We start from the raw sequence: 16,369 nt of genomic DNA, 5'->3' as shown, positions 1-16,369 counted from the left end.
AGTAGCATATCTTGAAAACCAGAGGCAAAGCAACAGGTTTAAGCACCAATTTGTTTCTCAATGATTTATAATTAGCAAAGTTTCATTACATTTATTTCGGAAGCATTGTAACTGCAGACCACTGTTATAGGCCACTAAAAATGTTATGTTACAATTGCAAGGAATATTCTCTCTCCTCTTTAGAGTTAATAAGTTGCAAAGATGGCAGTTAATCCTTTGTTGTTCAAGTGGAAACAATTGAAGAATACTTTCCCAAAGCCTACTCAGTCCATGTTTTGAGTTATGAGATTAATTTCATTCCTCAAGGCAAGATTCATTTACTGTAACTCATTCCTGTGCCAAACTTCACTAAGGCCAGTGTATTTTAATGACTTTGTGTTGAATACTCTATGCAAAACTCACTCACTCACTCCAAAAGCCACTACCTATTTTTCTCAAAACCACAGCTGATGGGCTGAGTGAGTTTTGGAGAAGTCCTCGTCAATTTATTGCTATCAATTTTCCAACAATACCAACAGTGGTTTCTAAATTAATGGGATCTGACAAGTATTATGAAATGGTTAGATTAAAGAAACTGTACTTTAAATTTACTTTCATTATTTTACCTGATATGGTACTTCCTATGACCTAAATGTGATGCCCAATACCCTGATTTCCAGAAACGGTATCCATCCATGTCTTTACGGCTGTCACAGAAAGGAGTGTAACCATAAGGAGCGCCAGCTAGATTCAAGTCCCGAAGCTCTTTTAGGTCAGCTCTCACAATCTAAATGGAGGAAAAAGGAAGATACACATCTGTAAGATTTTATTGTATTTGGTTCTTTAAATCATTAATCTGAACTAGCTATGTTAAAGTTGGTATGCATCGAACTATTTTTGTCTTTTTGTAGTATATGTTGTTATTTTTTATGTACATATAAGCTTTCTCATCAAAAAATGGTAGATAGTATCAAAGTTGGATAAGAATAGAGTTTCAATCTGTGTTTCTTGGGGAATCCAAACTGGTGCATATCCAAAACACCTTTGTGGTCAATGTAGTCCTGAAGCTGATCTAGTAGTACCTTCACAAAGACTTTACAAGAAATGGTAAAGAGGAAACTAGTCAGTAACTATTTAGATCTGACAGGTCTGCATTCTGCTTCTTTATACTTCAAGTTTCTTTGGTTGTACACCAGCTTTTTTCAATGATACTGGCATACAGCCAGTAGACCAGTGCTTCTAAACTTTTTTCCGATGTGACCCCATTTTAGGCATTGAAAATTCATGTGACCTCAATAAATGCAATTACTACTCAAATAAGGATATTCATTGTGTTTATTAAAGATTCAGTAAAATACCCGACACATAAGCTTATAAACAGGAGTCAGTTTCTTAGACCTGCGAACAACACAGCCTCTGAGCCATTGATTGGTTAGCCTTCCCCTTTTTAGGTGAAGGCTTTGGGTGAGGGGAGGGAAAAATGAGAAGGTACTTACAAGTATATAGCTGAGGTCTCTAATATGTGAGTGCCAGGTGTGTGTGTGTGTGACTGAGTGGATTAGGTAGGGAAGTGTGTATATTTGGCTGGATGCTGGGTGATTTTTGAATGACTGAGGGAAGTCTACAAGTGTGTAGGTGGGGTCAGTGTTTGCATGTGCTATGTGTGGACAAGTGTGTAACCGAGTGAATTTGGAGTATATGTTCCCTTCTCCTTTCTTTTCGTTTAATTCTGTCTCCTCTCAACTTTTTTATCCCTTCCTTTACCCTCGCCCTCCAACCTAAGGCTCATGACCCCCCAGTACCCAGACTCAGTCACTCCTACCCAGCTCATCCCCCTCATCACACAACCTGAGGCACATCTCATTCTGGTCTTTTCTAGGCTCATTCCCTCTCTTCCCCTTGTTCTTCAGACTGAACTTCCCAGACCCATCCTCTCATTCATATATGCTTTTTTTCTGTACTCTTACCACAACTTACCTCAAATGGATACATCCAGGCCCTCAGTTTCATTCCTTGTCTCAAACCCTCCAAGGCTGACACCCACGCACTCTTTTTTTCTCTGTGCCCCCTGCCATGCAGCATTATCTCTGCATGACAGAGGGCACACTGCCAGTGTTACAAGGTGGTGGTCCTAGTCAGAAGGATACTAGGCTGCACAGAGAGACGTAACCAGCAGAAGAAAGGAGATGCTGATGCTCTTGTACAAGTCATTAGTGAGGCTTCCACCTGGAGTATTGTGTTCAGTTTTGGAGGGCGTATCTTGCTATGGATGTAAAAAGACTAGAAGTGGTCCAGAGGAAGGTGACAAAAATGGTATGAGGTTTGCGCCAAAAGATGTACAAGAAGAGACTGGAAGACCTGAATTTGTATACCCAAGAGGAAAGGAGGGTAACGGGACATATGATTCAGATGTTTAAATACTTGAAAAGTATTACTATACAAACAAATCTTTTCCAGAGAAGAGGAAATGGTAAAACTAGAGGACATGAACTGAGGCTGCGGGACAGTAGACTTATGAGTAATGTCAGGAAATTCTTTTTCAGAGAGAGGGTGATCAAAGCCTGAATGCCCTCCTGAGGAGGGAGGTGGGAATGACTCCTAACTCAGAACCCAGCACCTTTGTAGTTTTTATTATTTTTCCCTATGTGCCTCACTTTGCCCTTATCCACCTTAAATTTCATCTGCCAGTTAGATGCCCATTCTTAGTTTCACACATGGCCTTTCTGCAAATTCCACAAATTTGATCACTTTGTCACTCTTATTTCCAGATTATTTATGAATATGTTGAATAGTACAGGTCCCAGTACTGGCTATTGAGGCATTCGACTACTCACCTTTTCCCATGTGGATAACTGACCATTCAGTCCTGCTCATTTTTTTGATTTTAGCCAGCTTTCAGACCACAAAAGTTCATTATCTTCTATCCCAATTGGAACCAATTTTTGTTAGTTAAGTGAAGACAGATGGAAAAAGTGATCTGTAGTTTAAATAATTCACCAAGCCCATTAATACATGTTCCATGTCAGTACTTAAGCTACGAAAGGTGAACTTTCTGAGTCAGTAGCTAACATTCCTGCTTATTTTTGAACGAGAAGGCCGGCCATCTTCCGACACAAATCGGGAGATGGCCGGCCTTCTCCTAAAGCCGGCCAAATCAGTATAATCGAAAGCCGATTTTGGCTGGCTTCAACTGCTTTCCGTTGCGGAGCCGGCGAAAGTGCAAGGGGGCGTGTCGGCAGTGTACCGAAGGCGGGATGGGGGCGTGGTTAAGAGATGGCCGGCTTCGGCCGATAATGGAAAAAAAGAAAGCCGGCCCTGACGAGCATTTGGCCGACTTTACTTGGTCCCTTTTTGTTCATGACCAAGCCTCAAAAAGGTGCCCCAACTAACCAGATGACCACCGGAGGGAATGGGGGATCACCTCCCCTTACTCCCCCAGTGGTCACCAACCCCCCTCCCACCTAAAAAATAAAAAACATTTTTTGCCAGCCTCTATGCCAGCCTCAAATGTCATACCCAGCTCCATCACAGCAGTATGCAGGTCCCTGGAGCAGTTTTAAGGGGTGCAGTGCACTTCAGGCAGGTGGACCCAGGCCCATCCCCCCCTACCTGTTACACTTGTGCTGGTAAATGGGAGCCTTCAAAACCCCCCACAAAACCCACTGTACCCACATGCAGGTGCCCCCCTTCATCCCTAAGGGCTGTGGTAGTGGTGTACAGTTGTAGGTAGTGGGTTTTGGGGGGATTTGGGGGGCTCAGCACAAAAGGTAAGGGCGCTATATACCTGGGATCATTTTGTGAAGTCAACTGCAGTGCCCCCTAGGGTGCCCAGTTGGTGTCCAGGCATGTGAGGGGGGACCAGTGCACTACAAATGCTGGCTCCTCCCACAACCAAATGCCTTGGATTTGGCCGGGTTTGAGATGGTCGCCATTAGTTTCCATTATCGGCGAAAACCAAAGACGGCCATCTGTAACGCCGGCGATCTCTAAGAGATTTGGCCGGCCCCAACCGTATTATCAAAACGAAAGATGACCGGCCATCTTGTTTCGATAATACAGTCGGGTACGCCTTTGACGAGGCCGGCGTTAGAGATGGTCGCCCTTATAGATGGCTGGCCCCGTTCGATTATGGCCCTCATTGTGAATAAATGTCTACTGCAGTGGTACCCAAACTGTGGGTCGCAGCCTCAATTAGGCTGTAAAAATCTTGTTCAGTGTCGTAAGCCAATGGCCTAGCATAGTCAACTACAGCCTTCTCCACTCTCCCACTATCGACTGCTGCTACATCATGTGTCTTTCTGTTTCGCTGATGCTGGTAGCAGAAAAGTAATAAACTGCGCACAACTCTACTAGTTCTGCTAGCCCCACTGTAAATTTCTTGTGTTGAAGGGGCAGGTGGGGCAGACAGAACTAGCAGTGTCACATGCAGGGAGATGAACCCACATGGCTTATTTCTTTTACCGCTGCTGCTGCCGCCACCGCCAACGAACCAGAAAGACAGGAAGGAGGGAGCAAGGGAAGGGGTACACAGAAGAAGCAGAAGGTTCATGAGGAAAGGGACAGAGACAGAAGAAGCAGAAACTGCATGGAGGAGGCAGAAAGAAGAAGCAAAAGCTGCATGAGGAAGGGGGACAGAAAGAGGTATCTATGTAAGCACAGAGAACTGTAAATTATTATAAGCGCTCTGTGCTTACATAGATACCTCAATTAAAATCATTTATGGAGCAATCTGCATTATGGTTGGTGGTGTAGCTGTTGGTATTGTGCTCTGGATTATTGTGAAGGGCTCTATGAGGCCTCCCAGCTAAAGCTGTGAAGATGTTACTGATAATCCAGAATACTGCTGCAAAAATTGGTATTAGGTGCTAATTATGCCCTGTTAGCCAATATTCCTGGCTCCTAAAAATTGAATAACCATGTTATTTGACCAAGGTACTCACTTGGCATACTCTATTATGACTCTTAAGATCTGTTCAGGGTTGTATAATTAGCACAACAAAGGTTGATCTGCAAAGCCTGGAGGTGATCCAGGGCTTAGCCATAGCTGCCCTGGAACTTTGGAATAAGCTTCTTGAAAAAGTTTGCAGACTGTCCTTCTGAAAAACTAAAAGCAGTGTAATTCCCTTTATTATAAAGGTTGCAGTTGTGGGTTTTGTATTATCAGTCTAAGTGTATTGTGGAACTTTTACTATAAATCACTTTGAACACAGTTTTTTTTTGGTGGTGTGGGGGGGGGGGGGGAGTACTATATAAATCTTTATAAATAAATAGGTAGACCCTCTCCCTCCTTCTCTTGTTCTGTATAAATTTGAGGGGTTTCTGGGGTATACATTGGTACTGTACTGTTCTACAGTAGATAAAGCTAATTTTTACCTTTTCTTTTTTAACACAAGATTCTCATAGTACAGTCACTTTCTTTCACTACAGGGGTGATAACGAAATAGATTTTCCCTGACATTCAACGTAAATGTTATTTCCTGTGTACTCGACTGATCAGATAAGGAAGGAAGCACTTTAAAATAATACAGACACTTCAAAATATGCTCCTGTATAGCAATAGCTGTATAGCAATAGCTGGATAGGCAATGATATTAAGGTACTGAGACAAAGGTGACTGCTACACATTATTTGAGACAAGTATTTATTAATCAGTTCAAAGTAAAAGTTGAGGATTACCTGGTCAGCATCCACAAAGATTATTTTATCAACCGCAAGAGGAAAGAGAACATCCAAGAAAAGAATTTTGTAACCCCAGATAATTCTTTGCTTTTCAGTCTGCTGATGAAGCCAACGAGGCCATCTGTATTGCACCAGCTCATATTGGAATCCATATTCCTTTGCCATATCAGGAATGAACTCCTAGATATGGAAGAAAATTAGAATAAATTACCACTGAACATGCTGTTTCATGTTTCTTCTACAATCAACTTTTTTCTTCCTAGAAAACAGTAATGTTGCTATAAAACTAAAAGCATAGAGCACCACATTAATGATGTATTTTACCCCCCCCCCCTTCAAAAAAAAATTCTGTTGGTTAACAAAAGTTCTGGTGATCCTGATTCATTTTCCAAACCCCTTTTAGATAAGCCTGTTTTATTAACAAATATAATCATAAACATCACCATCATAAAATATACAAAAATATCAGTCCATTTAACAGTAATATATCTTCTTTACAGTTTTCTTTGTTTTTATTCCCCTCTCCCCCTTTCTTGATATTAACCCTTCCTACCACACCCCTCCCCTCAATCCTACAGAGGGGGCTTGACTCTTATGCCCTCCTTAATCCAATCAATAGTGGTTTCCTCTCCTCTCCCTCCCAAATAACCCTCCCATCTTCTGCCTTCTTCCCTCCTCTCAATGGCAGTCCTCTTCACTTTGAGCTATCCACCCAACCACAAGTATCTTTCCATCCCCCCCCCCACCTCCTTAACCTTCTATCTCATAGATAAAAGCTTATCTTAGTGGACGTAGGACCAGGTTTCTTGCTTTTGGTGTCACCAAATGCTTATAATTCTCTAATATCACAAGGAACCACTTCCTCCATTTTGGGAACTCCAAAGCTCCCTTTTTCTCCATTAACATTAGTGCATGCAAACTATTACATCAATACCAAAAGGTACCCGTCTCTCCTCCCTCTCCCCATTACCATCTTCCCCTCTCCTTCAGTAAATTGCAATGATATTGAGACACTACGGCACTCAACAATACTCCACAATCTATTTTCTCCTCTCCCTATTTCCTCCCCTTCACAGTATAAAAGCTTTAAAGCAACAGTCCCCTCCCCCTCATTGGAGGTAGAATAGAGTGGAAGTGGTGAGGTCAATGCATCCCGGACATCATACTGTACCACACCCCGAGAATGAGGGAACCTGTCAGCTATTTGTCCTCTCTCCCCTTACCAGCTTTACCTTTTAACATTTAGTGTTATTCCTCCCCTTTTGTTCTTATGTCCAGTTAAGGAAACATCCAAAGAAGGTCCTAATAACAAACTGGAATGCAGAGTGACCAGTTCCTTTTTCATTATACTTATTAGTATATCTTTCCCTGCTTAGCCTGTCAAATCTAGTTGAATGTCTACAGTGTCTCGTCTTTACAATCCACTCTCCTTATCGGTCCCACTGAGCTGAAAGAACCTCTCTGTATGTCTCTGATTTGCTCCCTCCGTTCTCCATATCTCAGCGTTGGTTCACAAATTGTTGCTTTACCCACATCAGTGAAAAAATTGGTGCGTCCCTTCATGCTGTATCCACAATTTTACTGGGCATTGAAGAGAAAACTGAACTTTGCTGAAACAAGTGCATACATGATGGGGTAAATGCCTTGTGCAGCATGGTTACTTTGGAGAAGTAATCCTGAAAACATAGAATCCTTTAATCTTCATACATCAGACTTCCACTGAAATATTTCCACTTTGTTCATAAATTTCAATAACTTCAAAATAACCACTTGTGGACTGTTCCTACTACTATTCACCGAAAATTGGAAATTGGAAGACTGGGAATCCAAATGGCAGATTAAATTTGATGTGGACAAATGCAAAGTGATGAACATTGGCAAGAATAGTCCAAATAATAGTTACGTGATGCTAGGGTCCACCTTGGGGGTCAGCACCCAAGAAAATAATCTGTTGTTGTGGACAATACACTGGACTCTTCTGTCCAGTGTATGGCAATGGCCAAAAAAGCAAACAGGATATTAGGAATTATTAGGAAAGAGATGGTAAATAAGACCGGGAATATAATGCCTCTGTATTGCTCCATGTTGTGACCTCACCTTAAGTATTGTGTTCAGTTCTGGTGGCTATATCTCAAAAAAACAAAGCAGAATTAGAAAAGGTTCAAAGAAGAGCAACCAAAGTGATAAAGGGGATGGAACTCCTCTCATATGAGGAAAGGCTAAAGAGGTTAGGGCTCTTTAGCTTGGAAAAGAGAAGACTGAGAGGAAATATGATTGAGGTCTACAAAATCCTGAGTGGTGTAGAATGAGTAGAAGTGAATCGATTTTTTACTTTTTCAAAACGTACAAAGACTAGGGGACTTTCAAAGAAGTTACATGGAAATATGTTTAAAACAAATGGAAGGAAATATTTTTTCACTCAACGAATAGCTAAGCTCTGGAGCTCTTTGTCAGAGGATGCAACAACAGCGGTTAGCGTATCTGGGTTTAAAACGGTCTGGACAAGTTCCCGGAGGAAAAGTTAATAGTCTGCTATTGAGACAGTCATGGGGAAGCCATTGCTTGCCCTGGGGTTGGCAGAATGGAATGTTGCTATTATTTGGGTTTCTGGCAGGTATTTGTGACCTGGATTGTCCACTGTTGGAAACAGGATACTGGGCTAGACTGACCATTGGTCTGACCCAGTATGGCTATTCTTATGACCCTACCATATGGGCTCGCTCAATGCGAATAGCTCCCACAGTGTTCCGGAGCTGCAAATTGTCCTTGAGCCACATCTCTAAAAACAACAAGAACAAAAAAATACCCCACAGCTCTGGTTCTTTCAGCGATTCCAGCGATTGCTTCTCCAGGACCTATTGTCTCTAGGTCATTGACCTTTTCCTCAAGCTGTGTGGCTCAGGTCTGCAGCTCGTCATTGGTCAGCCGCTGCTAGTTCTGCCTCCTCTAAGGCCCTGTTTTGCTGCATACAGTCACTGTAGTCTGAGGTAAACTTCTCCATTCCCGTGCTTACTCTGCCAATTTATCAAAGATATGCTGTGGCGTTGTATCAAGCGCCCTCTGTACTGGTGCTGCAACTTCACTAGTAATTTCAGCTGTACAGGCTGATTCCACTGTTGATGGTCCCACATATTCTGAAGCCACCATTAGCTGCCATTTACCATCAATTCCTGACTCCGCTAGGTCATCTTATTCCCAATTGTGGTAAGCAGTTTATGCATCGGGCTGAAGAGTCAAGCTAATTACTGTCTGCCCTCTCTCCAGCCAGAAGGCAATTTATGACACTGTCCAAACACACGGACTTCTTCCCCTTGGGCCCACAGAAGTCAACGATTCTGTCTCCTTCCCCTCTGTTTTGCATTTGTTGAAGACCCTTCCTCTGGTCAGAATGGGCTAAGGCTATCATGCTATGTACTATTTCTCCTGTTGTATCAGCATGGCTTGCTGAATATGATTATTTCTCTTCAGACCATGAAAGTATGTGCTGGTGGTCATGATGAAATTGTATTCAGGTCTTTGAAGAGCTGTGTATGGCACATGTGCTACTGGTGGCAGACCCTTTTGCCCGGAGAAGAGAAACTTGGGGTAAAATAGCAATATACTGTAAATCACAGCACAAATCTATGATAAAGGATTAATTCAAAATATAAGGAATACACTTTCCATGGAAGGAAACTTGATTTTGCAATGCTGTGGGTCCAGTCTTGCAATATGGAGAGAGTGAGAAGAGTCGCATGTTTTAAACAGCTTCAACATGTATGTGGAGAGTCATTCCATGCAGTTCAACAGTGCACAGAGAAGTAGGTATGGCAGAGATACAGAAAATATTCAAACAAATTGCTTTACTCTTCATTTGTACTGGATACACGATACAAGATTTTAGAGAAGACACATACCATTTACAGATGTAAGTGGTAAATTTCCATGTATAAGTTGGCATGTATGGATATGTAGCTATTTTAGAAAAGGTGCTACTTGCAGAGCATTCATAAATTTCAAGGCGATCTTTTCTGGGCATGGTTTGAGCAGTCTTTTAAAATATACATGTATTCTATTTCAGAATGGGGATATATTCAAGAAAACTCCACCTTCTTCAAGCTGGATAACTTCTTCTTTGGACCCAAGCTTTGATGAGCTTGAGGGGAGAATTATACTTACCTCTTACTGTCAGCTAGTCCCACTCCCTCCAACACAGGAGCTATGCATTGGAGGTGGGGCCTTAAGAAGCTCAGGTTGAGCATGATTACAGGCTCCAAGGCCCTGTGCTATTCTTTTCTTTTATGGTGGTGGCGGCAGTGAGAAAAAGGACAGTTAGGGCAAAGCTGGTTCAAGTGTGCGAGAAAGAGGGGCAGATTCTAAATATGCGGGGATGGAGGGGTAAGGGAAGAGAGAAAGGGCAGATATTGGGCATGGGAAGGAGGAGAAGAAAAAAGAATGGAGATGATGGATATGAAGATGGGGGAAGGAGATGCAACACTAGATATATATGCAATAAAAAAGGGGGAGCTTGAAGACTGGAAGGTGAGAAGGAAGCAGAAAAATGGAAGCAAGCTGAATGTGAAAGATCAGTACCAAAAATGGATGTAGGGCAGGAAGTGAAGAAGAGAAGAGACAAAAAAAAAAACAACAAATGGACAGGAGGCCCTGAAAACTGAGTTAGACAGAGGAAAGCAGAACCAGAGACCAGGGCTAAGTGATTAGAAAATAAAATCACCAGACCATACAAAGGTAGAAAACAATTTTATTTCCAGGTTAGTGATTGGAATATGTCAGTTTTAAGAATTTACATCTGTCTTCTTTATCATTTCCACAGTACAGGAGGAAATGTATCTATTTACATTTCTCTAGTGTTGCACTGTATGCATAGTCTGGCTTTTGGGGATTCAGTTTAATTTTTGTCTGTATTAGTACTTTTAGTTTGTGGTTACATACCCTGTATTTGAAGAGGTGCTGTGCTGTGAATATATGACCAAATTCAAGTGTTATGTTAGAACTGAGTGTCTAAGTAGAGATCCGTATTAATCCAGCTTGTTCAATTTCCTCAATAGAAATATTCACGTTCTAGGTCTCACTGTAATATTTGGGGTGCTCCTTTTCTTAAGTATGTCCTTGGGTGAGTTTTGGAAGTTGGTGCTGTTTTGAAACAGTAAATTTGTTCTATAACTCCTTAGTGACATTCGTAGATTTTTATATTACTTCACAAGATGCCAGGTACTGGAGAGGGTTTATGTTGCCGTTATTGAGATGACACCAGAAACATAATTTTGTATGACGAGTTCTATTGGGAAATGTCCTAGTGCTATTCTGCACCCACTGTTATGTGAGGAAGAATTCTATGGATGCAGAATATGTGTTTATATTTAATATCTTGATGGTCCAGTAGAGAGGGTCAGCACTATTTTCCAGGTCCAAAATACTACTATAAATTACTGTTACTTCCTGTGAGTCTTCAAAAAAAGAAAGGAAAAAGTTTCACAGAACTCAACATTTGCCAAAGTTCTCACTTTTCGTGGTATATGGGCCTTTTATATGCTCTGCCGCTGGTAACAGGGACGTGGCAACTTTGGGGGGAGGGGGGAGGGCACAGCCATGGATAGTCACCTATCTTCTAACCTTGGCCCTATATGAATATAGGCACCTTTTTTTCCTAGGAAAAAAAAAGAGCACTGGTTATAAATAGGGGAATTGCCCTGGATAATTTCAAATGAAGGTTGATATCACTGTTGCCCAGTGTGATTGGGCTGGAAGTCCACAAAAGCCGGAGCAAACTGCTAGTCCAATAAACACAACATGCCACCTCCTCTTCCCACTGGAGCACCCCCCCCAAAACAAACAAACAAACAAACAAACAAACAAACAAACAAACAAACCCCAAAGCCAATGCATTCAAGATATTGAAAAGTATTCTCAGACTAATAAAATTAAAATGTCAAAGCTGATGACAAAACAAGCCATGTAGAAGGAATTACCTATTTTAATATTTTACAATTTATAAAACACTGGAAAATCACTGTGAATCTTACCTTAAAAGTTGGGGAAAGATAGTTTTTCAGAAACCAAAATTTCACTGGTGTTTTGGTGTTACGAAGAACTGAAAGCATCATAATTCTATGAAAAAAATTGTTTTAATTAATAGCAGCCTATTTTATATCTCTACAAATTATATAAACTAATATCACATCCGTTTACTTGAGGTGTCTGCTAACTGGACATAGTGTGGATACCTTCTTTAGCATATGGCACCTCAAGTAATGGGATTGTTTTTCCTAATTAAAATATATCTCTTAAACCAGGGTTTACTCTGTCATTGAGTAATCATGGTCATTAAAGGGATATAAATACTTTTTTCTTTTACCTTATAAACTAAGCACTTCAATACATTGTGATGCAAAATTTCAGCAGTCTTAGGTGCTTCAACTGTCCTAGGTCAGACAACAGATAAAGGGCTCTTTACTAAGGTGCGCTAGCATTTTTAGCACGTGCACAAAATTAGCCACGCTGTGTAGGAACCCAGAGGAATATTGTGGGGCGCCTACACAGTGCACGCTACTGGTTAGCGTACGCTGAAAATGCTAATGCACCTCTAGCACATCTTAGTAAACAGGGCCCAATGATTTTCAGTCAGGAAGGTTTCAAAGAAGTCAATTCTAGTCTCTTTTATTACAAGAGAATCATACAAATCTGAGCAGTTCAACATCAAAAAGTTCCTAATTCATGGAGCAGTCTATCCTTGCTTCTGGATAATCCTGACTACTTTCAGCACAATCTTGGCTCTGCCCTAGGGAGACACCCTTTATTCACAGCTTTTATCATCCATAAAGGCCAAATGGGGGCTAATAGGCAAACTACTATTGATAGGTATTTTGATTATTTTGAACTTTATAGTTAAACACTGAATGGGAGTGGTACTTGATATGTACCAAACCATAGATTTTGAATGCTAATCTACCTAAATGAGGGAATAGAAAGAAGGATGATTAATACTGTTTTGGATAAGCAGCATTATTCTACCAGTGACTGAAACCTACAGCTGGCATTTGGGACTGGTGGTGTAGGGGCCCTTTTCCTACAGTGCAGTAAGTTCTGCAATTATCCAGACGTTTAAAGCAAAAATTAACATGTGAAAAGTGCAAAGCTTTTAAGGTAACTGCAGGGGATGTGCCCTGCATTTATTGAGCAGGGTACCCAGTTAACACTGGATGGGCACCACGCTGCAAGCACTGCCTAATAGTGAGGGAGCACCTGTTGCAATCAGGCAGCGTATATAACACGAGCGTGCCAGATGAAATAAATAGCTAATTACCTAGGCAACATACCCTTCCCCCCATGTGCCTCTGCCCGATCCTACCCTTCCTCAAGTAGAAGCCCCCGACACCCCCGAAACTCCAATCAGAGTCCCAACACCTCATGAACCCCTGATCACAGTGCTGACACAACCATGTCCCTTCAATAAACCCTGCTGCCCTGACATAACCTCCCCTCCTCCCAAGCTCAATCCTCCCCTCCCCCAGGACTTACTTGGGGGTCAGCACTGATGGGGCTATTCTCTTCTGTTGAAGTCTGGCTTGGTGCCTGAATTCTAAACGGCACCAGGTAGTTTCGAGGTACTAGTGTAGGGAAGAATGACCCATATCGGTAGTACCACGAGTCTACAACTATGGGCCAACAGCACCAATCTGGGTAACAGTGGAGGATTGCTGTCATTAGGGAAAACTGCTCTATCAATGCTGACCCCCAAGTCCTGCGGGGGGGGGGGGGGGGGGGGGGGGGGGAGGGAAGGAAGGAAGGAAGGAAGGAAGGGGATTTGTTGCGTTTGGAAGGGTTGGGTTTCTCTATTGTAGTGGCAGGGTTCATTGAAGGGGTGGTGGTGTTGTGTCAACAAGAATTGGACTGTGAACAAAGGTGTCACCGATGTGATCAGGGGGTTTAGGGCTATGATGGGGGAGGGGGGAGGCGCCGGCTGCTGACCTCTCATGACAGCACATTATGCTACAACACATCCAATGGTGCAGCTATACTTAATGCCCACTGCAGAAGAAATGTGGGTAATGCTTTATCTTTTGACTGTATATTTGGTATCATCCACAGTGTCCTGAACATACTGAAGCAGTGGTCCAATCTGGTCATTCATGGAACGAAAAGACAAATTTACAGATCAACTCTTGCACAGCTCCCCAAACCTTGGTGGCTGTTCCTGTACCTACAGATTGATTACAATGAATTGCCTCTGGCCAAAGAGGGGCTTAAGTATCTGCTTATGGCTGTTTGCGACAAATTTACTATCATAAAGAAACTGATGTCATATTTTCTTTTCCTCCCCTTAGTAATCTGTTCGAATCTGGATCCCTCTTTTGTGTTGTCTCTTTGAGAGGGGTTGGAGCAGAAGTCTATACTTTAATTTTACTGTTTTGAACTAATGCAGTTTTGCAGACCCTTCTTTTAATATTTGTTGAAGCCTTCCATTCACAGTTTTTCCAAAGGAGGCCAGACTACATGAAAGATGCCACAGCACAAGTCTTCACTGAAACCTTATGCAAAAGGCAAAGAAAGCCCATAAATAAGTACTGAGGACCACCATGAATCTGTATGATCTACAATATCAGGACCTCCTTGAGGAACCAAATAATTCTTGTGGGCTCATCTGCCATCAGGATCACTGGCCTACAATTGCAGCACAATTTTATGAGACTGAACCTTAAAGCTTTACAGCTTGTTTGGTTTTTCTTGCATTTGAGGACGTTCCCATTATAGTTTTAGAAGTTTATTCTTTTCTTTAGCACTTATTAAGTATTGTTCTGTTTGTGTTATTAAAATTATTATTAAGTTTGGGTAGGGTTAGGAAAGAGTGATAGGTCAGATGAAAGACATATGTGTTACTGAATTGTAATTCTAAACAAATTGTGTATTCATCCTGTCTTGAATCTTATGTCTGTTCTATATTTTGTGCTCACTTCAAGTCTATCTCTCCCTGTTCTTACTGCCTAGCTGAAGTGCAAAAGTGCAGAGAAGAAGATACCACCTGCTGTTGAGATATGGGAGCTGTGGCTACTGAAACAGATACTGCCTCATGACTGGACCTCAACCACTTTCCTCATCCAGAGGTGAAAATTTCTGGATTAAGAAGTGGAATGCTGAACATGAGAACATAAGAAATTCTAGCATGGTCAACCCAGACTCCGACACCTCTACTTGTGAACACAGCCTGAAGAAGTTCAAAATAATCCACTGAAGCTTTTTTAGGAGAGCATGTGGACAGCAGTTATTTCTAGAACTGAAGAGTTGTTGAATTCTTTTCTTAGGTGCAGTAAGCTCTTGACAGGATTGAAACCTTAAAATATATTTGAATGTATAAGAAAAATGCAGTATGTTACAATGTGCACCTGTGCTCAAAAACAGAAGCTTCTTTAGTTGGAGTACCAGGTTTATGTACATCTTGTATCAACAAATTTGGTGTGTGCTTTACCTGATACTATCAACTCTTATTACAGTTTTAACGCAAGAAACCTATAGTTTGAGCAGGCTGTCATCCAAAATCGCCTGGTAATTACTTGCTTCTTAGAGCTAACCATGGTTGTGAAGAATTTGAAGGAATGTGTTGTTTTAACTTAACTGATAACAGTGTTCTAACTGAGCAAAAATTAAAATCCCTCAAAACTTTATCCTTAGGCATTAAGAACATAAGCACTGCCATACCAGGACAGACCGAAAGTACATCAAGCCCAGTATCCTGTTTTGAACAGTGGCCCATCCAGGTCACAAGTACCTGGCAATATCCCAGAACAACAAAACAGATTTAGAATATGCAGTAGATTTTCCCAAGTCCATCTTAATAATGGATTACGGCCTTTTAGGAAATTATCCAAACTATTTTTAAACCCTGCTAAGGTAACTGCTTTTATCACATTCTCTGGCAACAAATTCAAGAGTTTAATTACTCGTTGAATGAAGAAATATTTTCTCTAATTCGTTGCGTGCCCCCTAGTCCTAGTATTTTTGGAAAGAGTAAACAAGTGATTCACATCTACCAGTTCTACTCCACTCAGTATTTTATAAACCTCTATCATATCTCTCCTCAGCTGTCTCTTCTCCAAGTCGAAGAGCCCTATCTGCTTTAGCCTTTCCTCATAGGGAAGTCGTCCCATCCCCTTTATAATTTTCGTCACCGTTCTCTGTACCTTTTCTAATTCCACTATATCTTTTTTGAGATGTGGTGACCAGAACTTGCCACAGTATTCGAGGTGCAGTCACACCATGGAGTGATACAAAGGCTTTATAACATCATTTTGGTTTTCCATTCCTTTCCTAATAATTCCTAATATTCTATTTGCTTTCTTAGCCGCCGCTGCACATTGAGCAAGGGTTTCAACTTATCATCAACGATGACCCCAGAGACCTTTGTGTGGAGTCCCTCTGGGGTCTCAACTCTCCCCTTTGTTATTCAACTTATTTATGTCAGATCTGGCCACCATTTTTTCGATAGCAATTTATTCAACCAACTTCCACTCGAATCCCACAATGCATCAACTAACACAATCTTCCCACGAGAATCAGTGCAGCAAACTATATAGATCCAATTTAATCCATCCCGGAAACATTCACACCTTTATTCATTTTTTCCTTTTTAGTGACCTCAGCAGTGCTCATTGCTCAAACCAAAAGAATGGCAATGTATTTAGCACCAACTTCCTCACTGGCTCACCCGATTTTATAA

At 41.5% G+C, this 16,369-nt stretch overlaps 1 protein-coding gene across 1 annotated transcript in view; it reads right to left on the bottom strand.

The window, feature by feature from the left end:
* UGGT2 (UDP-glucose glycoprotein glucosyltransferase 2) overlaps nucleotides 1-16,369 on the bottom strand; it is a 281,123-nt gene that overhangs the window by 34,791 nt on the left and 229,963 nt on the right. Inside the window, 3 exon segments of the mRNA XM_030201370.1 lie at nucleotides 606-766; nucleotides 5,656-5,838; nucleotides 11,682-11,766. Coding sequence (XP_030057230.1) covers nucleotides 606-766; nucleotides 5,656-5,838; nucleotides 11,682-11,766 — 429 coding nt within the window.

Source organism: Microcaecilia unicolor, chromosome 4 (genome assembly GCF_901765095.1).
Source record: "Microcaecilia unicolor chromosome 4, aMicUni1.1, whole genome shotgun sequence".
In the NCBI taxonomy this organism is placed as follows: domain Eukaryota; kingdom Metazoa; phylum Chordata; class Amphibia; order Gymnophiona; family Siphonopidae; genus Microcaecilia; species Microcaecilia unicolor.
This window is presented reverse-complemented; position numbering and strand designations above follow the sequence as displayed.